The sequence below is a fragment of the Pteropus alecto genome, unplaced genomic scaffold (genome assembly GCF_000325575.1).
Source record: "Pteropus alecto unplaced genomic scaffold, ASM32557v1 scaffold320, whole genome shotgun sequence".
NCBI lineage: Eukaryota > Metazoa > Chordata > Mammalia > Chiroptera > Pteropodidae > Pteropus > Pteropus alecto.
This window is the reverse complement of record NW_006429963.1, coordinates 1,837,289-1,845,439: the sequence shown is the minus strand read 5'-3', so window position 1 is coordinate 1,845,439 and position 8,151 is coordinate 1,837,289. Positions and strand designations below refer to the sequence as shown.

Below are 8,151 nucleotides of genomic sequence, written 5' to 3'. Positions count from 1 at the left end.
ACGGCCGCGGTGGCGCTGCCCGCTCGCCTCGTCCTCCACGTCCCTTCGCGGGCTCGGCACGAGCAGCGGCTCATGGAGCACGGAGAGGCTTAGCCAGGGACTGGCGGACCTTTCCCTGCCAGTGTTACGGTCGCCCTGGGAGAAAAGGCATCGAGGATCTGTGCCAGGTGACACCTGGCCTTCGGGCTCACGGCTGGCGAGCGAGTTTTCAGTCGTCCGGCAGGGAAGACGGAGCACAGCGCTCTGGCCGCTGAGAGACGTCGCGGGGACGAGCCACGGCCTCCCGCACGCAGAACAAGGAGGGCCAGGAAGACACAGAAAACGGAGACCGAGTACCGCTCTTAGGGGCGCGAGAGCGGATGCTGGGCCCGGCACGCGGAGAAGGCGACACAGCCCAGGTCGCGCTGACTGTTGACTGCGGGACTGGGAGTGGGCGTGGCCTCTCGCGTCACCTGTCGGCAGCCTGTGTGCTCTGCACGTTTAAAGGACTTTACTCGACGGGCTTCTCAAAACGCCTTCTCTTGTTTTAAAAAGACGATGAGCACCAGGCCCTGTGAGCCCACAATCTTTAAATGAATGAAACAGTGAGCTCGGGCCTGAATGGCCCCGTCTCCTCCAGGGGCTTCTGAGCTAGTGGGAGACAGACGGGGGACACGTCCAGAGCCCCGTGTGTCACAGACAGAAGGCATGCAGGAGGGAGAAATTTCTGCGGCCCAGATGGTGCAGGGAGGTTACATGCATTTGCCTGGACTGTGACATCGACATACGCAGCGTCAAACGTGCTTTAGAAATGAGGAACCGTGTCACGTCTGGAAGTCCGGGGCTGACGGATCCGGACCCCTGGCACAGCCACCGAAGCCACAGGCCCACTGCGTCCCCGCAGGAGCAGCTGGCTGCACGATCTTCATCCCCGCCAGCAGCTTGAGAGGGAGCCAGTGCCAGAAACTTCCGCACGGGAAGGGAGGAGCTTCCGGAAGCACCCGCACAGTGGCCCTTGCATGTCCTGCTCACCCCGGAGCCGGAACCCGCGTTGGTGCGGGCCGCACCCCGGGGCCCGCAGAGGAAGGCCCACCAGCAGGCGGGCCGGCAGCCGCCAGTGCCCGCTACCGAAAACGTCTCTGGAAAAGCAAACGGGACGCAGCTGGGCTCGGAGGGGACGGGGCACTGTGTCAGCGGCCGTGGGGGTGGCAGTGCAGCCTGCCTTCCTGCGTGTCCCTCCTCCCTGAGGCCTCCACTTGCCCGCCACCGTCTCCTGGCCTGGCCACCTTGGAGCCCACGTGAGGACGTGGTGTCCTTCGGTCGCGCCCTCAGGCACCCCCTGCAGCTGTTCGGCTGCGTCTGGCCGCCCCCTCTCCGAGCACGGGGACAAGGTGGGGCGAAGCCTGTCTCACACTCGCAGAGTTTTTGAAACCTACGGGATTGGTCTGGCCATCTGCTCGGAAACAAGGCGGGACCTGGTCCGGAACACAGGGAACGATGTCACCCTCAGCCCCCGAAGCTCTCGAGAACGACACGGCACCGTCACACACCGCACAGCTGGGGAACGAGCGGACCTCCTTAGGAAGCCGAGAGAGACGCAGACGTCCCCAGCCAGAGGGGACTGCCAGGCTCTGCGTAGGGTCTGGGTTAGGGTCTGGGTCTGCATTTTCATTAGAGAGAAATAGCCCAGGTTCACCCACGTAAGAAACCACGAGCCCAGCCCACCACGCCAGCCCCCCGAAGCTCCCATCAGGGTTCTGCAGCCTCCCTGCACCCCACACTCTCATCGTGGAGCCTGTGGTGACTCTTTCCGTAGCAGATGACACGAGCCACGTCCCCTCGCAGGCTGAGCCAGTGTGTAAGGGGCGAGGACAGTCCCGTGACTGGACGGTGTGAGCACGGCGTGGACCCAGGCTGGGTCTCGGGGCACCGGCCGAGAACAGAGAGTGTGGGCTGAAGCTCGGGCCATGGGGAGGCACAGCGTGCAGGGCGCAGTGTGGGTGACCCGGAGTGAGCAGGGTGCGTGGAGAATGGGCAGGGACAGAAACACTCGAACCAGGCGCTTCGAGGGGGCGATGAATTAAGGGAGCACAGGCAGCGGGGAGTCTGCCTCCCAATGGGCACGAGACAGGGACCCCCTCCCCGGGGGTCGGGGACAGAGGACACCACGGGCGGAGTGGGAGCCTGGCGCCCTGGCCCCCAGCCTGGCAGTGCATAACCACAGCGCCTTTCCTCCCGGAGTCGGGGGTGGCAGGGGCCCGTGGGCCACGTGGGGGTGGGCTGCAGTGGGGGACAGGGACCTGGCAGGCCTGGAGACATCCGGACCTGCCTCGGTGCCCTCGCTCGCCGTGTCCCCGGCCGCCGGGCATCACCGGATGCCGTACACAGCGACGGCCAGTGCCTGGAGCTTTGCCCGTGGGCATACCGCACATGCAGCGAACAATCACACGAGAACTCGGGGTCTCCTCACGGCGGTGGGGTCTCCGTGCTCCAGAGGGCGGGCCGCACAGCCCTGCGGGGGTGGGGCCGGGGGACGCGGCCACACTGGGCGCTAACCACCCTCTCTCCTCGGCCCCGCAGGACGATGCTGAGGGAGCAGTACATCGACAGAGCGCGCGTGGCCGTGTTTGGGAAGGTGAGCTGTGCTGCCTCGGCTGGTCACCCCGTCCAGGAGCGTGGCCGCAGCTCGCCGGGGACGTCTCTGGGCCGGCGGTGGGCGAGCGGCCGTGTTTCTAGGCATGAGAGGTGGGACGCTCAGCGCCTCCGGCTGTGGCCAGCTGGCCTGTCCTTTTATGTCACGGAAGGAGAGACAGAAAGGAGTGGGTCTTGGGCACCCTGCGGGGCCCCCGTTCTCTGAGGGGCCCCCAGCAAGGCCGCGGGGTTCGCTCTCTGCACCTTCACGTCTGTGCATCGTCGCGAGCGGTCCCTACTCGAGTTTACCGGCTCCGCTGCCTGGGAGGGAGGGGGTTCACGCCGTGAGCCAGCAGAACGGACAAGCTCCCACGGGCCGGCCCACGTCCAGAGCCTGTAGCCGGACCTGCCAGCGGCTGCAGGCAGGTCCCTGGGGAGCCACTTCGCATCACCCGGGCACAAGCACTGCCATTCTTAGGTGGCCTCGTCCCTCGGCCCCTGATCTCAAGAAGGCCAGAGGCAGGTGCGTGAGCAGAGAGATCCGTCTCCCCGGGGAGAACGGCTCACAGTGCAGGTCCCACCGAGGCGCCTCGCGGCAGCCTGCCCACAGGTGGCAGCCGCCAGAGGTAACCCCGCAGGTGGCAGCCGCCAGAGGTAACCCCGCAGGTGGCAGCCCCCAGAGGTAACCCCGCAGGTGGCAGCCGCCACAGGCAACGCAGACGACCTGCCACGCCATCACCTCCGGAACCTGTGAGGGGCACGCGGTGCATCTGAGACATGGCCCTGCCTTGGGGGTGGTCCCTGGAGCCTCCTCTAGCTCCTCTGTACCTGCCAGAGGTGAGGCGGGGAAGCCAGGGCCCGGTGGCCCCCTCCACAGCCGAGGGACAGACCAGAGCCTGGACGCCATCCTAGAGGCTCATTCTGAGCTGCTGGGGATCCACGCACTGCCTCGAGGGGCTCAGAGCCAGCCGCGCGGTTTGTCAGGCCTGACCACGTGTCCCCACCCGCACGGCGTTTACTGCCCAGCAGCGTGACAGTGGCTCGAAGCAGGGCGCCCAGGCCAGCTGCTAGTCTCTGGCCTCGCTCCACTGTTGGCGAGACACCCGGGCTCCCTCTCGGCACTGAGACTCGGCCCACCTCCGGGGAGTTCAGACACTCGCTCTGGACACAGAGACGTAGGTGTCCCCACGCGGGAAATGGGCTTGCTGAACGAGTGGCCGATTCCGCTGGCCGGCAGTGCGTGTGCTGGGGGAGGGGCCCGCACACTCCAGAGGGCAGCTCGGGTCCGTCATCCAGACGGGCCTGGGAGCGCGCCCGCTGTCCTCTGCTGGTCACCTTCCTTTGGTGGCTCTGCGGTGCTGGGCCCTCGCCCCTTTGTGTCGGACGCTGGGACGGAGCCCGTGCGGGTTCACGACCACGCCCCGCTGACCGGCTCCGTGCAGGCCGTTTTCTCGTTCGCTCACGGCCAGAGTCGGTCTGGGTGCCACCGGGCTCTGCCTCCCCTCGGCCTGAGGCACGGGGCCCCCTGGAGCCACCGCGGGCCCCCCAAACTGTGGACCCCGTACAGGTGTCCTGGGGGAGCCAGGGAGGGCCACCTGCCGGCTGCTTTCTGCAGAATGTTTCTCTCCCCGAAACCCTCGTAAACCTCAGGGTTCACTAGCAAAAATATGTCCAGCACTTTAAAAAAACAAACAAACAAACAATTTTTAGAGTAGTTGCAAGTTCACAGCAAAATGGAGAGCGAGGTAGAGTGATTCCCCCTGCTCACCGCCCCCAAAACGCACACACAGCCCCCCCTCATACACGCCCCCGGCAGACGAGACCTCAGTGACAATGGGTGAACCTACGGGGACATGTCATCTCCCCAAGTCCACAGTCAACATGAGGGCTCACCCTCCATGTTGTGCGTTCTGTGGGTTCAGACAGTGTACAATGACACGCACCCCCCATTAAAGTCACACAGCGGCTCCGCTGCCCTAAACATCCCCTGTGCTCTGCCTGTCCACCGCCCCCTCAGCCCCTGGCAGCCGCTGACCTCGTCGCTGTCCACAGGGCTCGGTCTTCTCCTGAAGGTCATGGTTGGTGTCACGTGGGGCGTCACGTGGGGTGTCACTGTGCAGTCTGCTTCCTTTCACTGGGTGGGGTCCCCGTCCCCATCTTCTCACACTTAACTGGTGTTCGAAAACGGCGTCAGACTTGAGTCAAGCCAGAGGGTTAAAACGTGCAGGAATCACCCCTTTTCCACGAATAACCTGGAGAAACCCATTACATCACGGCACACGATAATGGAAGATGTAAGGTCCCACGAAGTCTCATGATCCCCAGAAGCCGGGGAAGTGGCCGCTCCGAGCCAGGTCCCGTGACGCGCGCTTAATGTCCCTCCGTGTCCTTCCTCGGCTCGTTGGCTCATTTATTCTGCGTGCTGAGTGACGCTCCGCTCTCTGGAGGACCAGTGGGTCCATCCGTCCCTTGCTGAAGGACGCGTTGGTCACTTCCCAGCCTTAGCAGCTGTGAGTGGAGCTGCCGTGACCGTCCACGTGCAGGCTTTGCGTGACAGTCTTCAGCTCCTTTGGGGAGACGCTGGGGCGCATGATTGCGGGGTCGCAGGGTGAGAGCACGCTTAGTTCTGCAAGAAGCCGCCACACTGTCCTCCAGAGCGGCTGCCCCGGGCCGCGTCCCCGCCAGCAGTGGGTGAGCTGCTGCTGCCTCATGTCCTCGCCAGTGCTCAGTGGTGACCGTCAACACTTTAAATAAACAAACCGCAGAATGACCTGGAAGGACTTGCAGATTCCATCAACAATAAATGTCATTAGCCAGGGAACAAAAAGACTTTTGTCACTAACACAAGGTACTCGGTTCCGCTGAAGGAGCCACTCCCACACAGCACGCGTGAACAGCCGCACCGTGAACGGTTAGTGCCATGGTGAGAGGGGCCTGGGCGTCACGTCCCCTCTGTCAGGCGGCGGGTTCTCCACACTCACCGACATGCGCACACGCACACATGCGCACACCAGCCCCGTGCCCCGCCCTGCTGCTCTCGGGCCCCTGCTCCTCTCCCCGCCCGCCTCTCCCCATCCAAACTCCTGTGTCCCACTCCCGTGAGGCCTTTGGGGACACTGGAGCCCGTCCGAACCACGCAGCTTTGAGGGCGCCCATGGCAGACGACGATGTGAGGGCTGGCACTCTCTGGGAGGCCCACGTAGAAGGGGGCGCTTTCGTGTCAACCCCAAGGCAAGGGACAGAGGGGAATCTGGGGGGTCGCCCGCGTGCAGGACACGCGTGGGCGTCCGTCTCGGGGTGGCCCCTGAGCGGGCTGTCAGGGCAGACCAGTACGGGAGCCCTTTGTCACCACTGCTGCCTTGGCCCGCTCTCGAAATCACAGAAAATGGGTCGGCTTTGCCTGTAGACAAGAAACGGGGGACACGATGGTGCCCCCGGTGACCCCGCACTCACAGGGCGCCCACCCTGGAGCACACGCCCACGCCCGTCACTCCCTCTTCGTGCGGCTCGACGCTGGGGCCCAGCAGGGCGGGGCCGGCGTCACGCAGCACCCGGGCGGGAAGGAATCCGCTTGCCATCTTCCCTGCCCTAAACCATTTTTAAGTGGACATTCAAAAAAACAAACACAAAACCATGTGGAAATGGCTGCTCGAGAGGCTGGTGCGGCCGAGTGCTGGCGCTGAGCCCGCCCCCCTCTGTCTCGCACCCAGGATTACGGCGGGTACCTGAGCACGTCCATCCTCCCAGCGAAGGACGCAAACCAAGGCCCCATCTTCGCCTGCGGCGCTGCTCTCTCGCCCATAACGGACTTCAAGCTCCACGGTAACGGCCAGTCTCCTGGACGGAGAGCCCAGCCCCGCGCTTGGGCCCCACAGCCTCCCCTCGGCTCTGCGTCCCCACCCGCCCCCACCGCAGGCCCCCCAGAGTTGTAGGGCTCATGGGCGACGCCTCATACAGAGCCTGGGGACAGGGAAGGTGGGTTTCGAGCCTCCCGTTCTGGATAAAAGTGGCTCGTCCACTGATGCCCGTAAACCACATCCGACGTACGCGACCAGGACTTGCAGGGAGCTGGGAAAAGCTCACGTGTCCCCAAAGGGAAGGGGGTGAGCCGCACACCCCACCGTGGCTGCCCAGGCCCCGTGTCCTGCTCTGGTCTGGGGCCCGGCGTGGGGGCTGTGCCCGGCGCGGGGCTGTGCCCGGCGGGCTGCTTGGGGGGCTGCCTGGGTGGTAAGCAGTGGGGGTCTCTGCGGTCAGCCCCGCCCTGCCCTCAGCCAGCGCCTTTCCTTGGAGACAGTGGCTTCCTCACGGGCAGGGGTCGGAGCCCAGGGACAGGTGACAGGAGGCTCACTGCAGGGACCAGACAGGGAGCAGACCTCCCGAGCGTGGGAATCGGACCTCTGCCCCGGCCAGACCACCATCGTGGCTCTGTCCCTGCCGTGGGCGCCAGGCTCCCTGCCGCCACCGTCCTCCGCTCAGCCAGCCCCTCCTCCCGGGACGTGGGCGGCTCTGGGACTTGAACCCCTGCTTTAAATGCTCCGTGGCTGCACCTCCCACACGCCCCATCTCCGAACCGGTGGACCCTGGGAATGGCCCCGGCCACCACTGTGGCGTCCAGCGGCGTCCAGCTCCCGCAGCCAAGTGTGCCAGCGGGCGCGCTGACCTTCACAGGGTGCCCTGATGCTGATGTCACCTTCCGATCGCACGAGCACTGAGTCCACGTTTTTAATCATTTAAGTTTAATCTCCCCGCGGGACAGCATGTAGCATAGTTTGCACTTTTTCAAATTCAGGGCGTCTTGACTTTTAAAATCATGCCGCTTCACATCCGCCTGGTTTGAATGCACGTAGGTGCTGCCGGCCAGCATGAGACTTGTCACGGTGCCCGGACGGGGGTGCGGGGGGGACGTCTCCGCGTCGTCTCTTCTACCTGGCAGAGGTCGTCCCTGAACCCCTTGCTGTCTGCCGCACTGTCCCCTCAGCCCGTGCTGTCTCCGCCCGCAGCGTCCACTGGACCCGCCGTCACGGTAGAACAGAGACGTGCGAGGCTCGTTTAAAAACTGAGTAAATCCTGAAGGACGTTTTCTCCCATACGTTGGGATGAAGTGGGGGGTTCTCCCGTTTATTCAGAATTCAGACTGATTAGCTTTTGCTTCATTAAAGTCTCTCTGTCCTGCTAAAAAGCCAGCCCCCAACGCTGTCATTCAGTGTCACCGTGGTGCGTTCCATCTCATTTGCCGTGGAAAGGCCCGAGAGATTGAGTTTGGTTTTCTAAAAACGAACATTGGCTGCTGTTTGTTTTGAGTGGAAATGGGTCTGCTGGCCGCCCCAGCCCCGCCCCGGGGCAGCCCTAGTCTGGGGCTCCCCACGGACGCGCTAACCCTCCCTTCCCATCTCGTGCCCAGCATCGGCGTTTTCCGAGAGGTACCTGGGCCTCCACGGACTTGACAACAGAGCCTACGAGGTGAGTTTGGGCGCAGCTGCCACTTGGCCAAATGGGGGACTTGACACAGTTAGTCCCCTGTTGTCTGGGGTCCCCTTTCCC

At 64.2% G+C, this 8,151-nt stretch overlaps 1 protein-coding gene across 1 annotated transcript in view; it reads left to right on the top strand.

Annotated features, from left to right (window-relative positions):
• The window catches only part of DPP6 (dipeptidyl peptidase like 6), a 214,313-nt gene that overhangs the window by 203,426 nt on the left and 2,736 nt on the right, over positions 1 to 8,151 (top strand). The window contains exons 19-23 of the mRNA XM_015587682.1: positions 1,312 to 1,614; positions 1,733 to 1,871; positions 2,560 to 2,614; positions 6,321 to 6,432; positions 8,012 to 8,070. Coding sequence (XP_015443168.1) covers positions 1,312 to 1,614; positions 1,733 to 1,871; positions 2,560 to 2,614; positions 6,321 to 6,432; positions 8,012 to 8,070 — 668 coding nt within the window. The remainder of the gene's footprint in view (positions 1 to 1,311; positions 1,615 to 1,732; positions 1,872 to 2,559; positions 2,615 to 6,320; positions 6,433 to 8,011; positions 8,071 to 8,151) is intronic.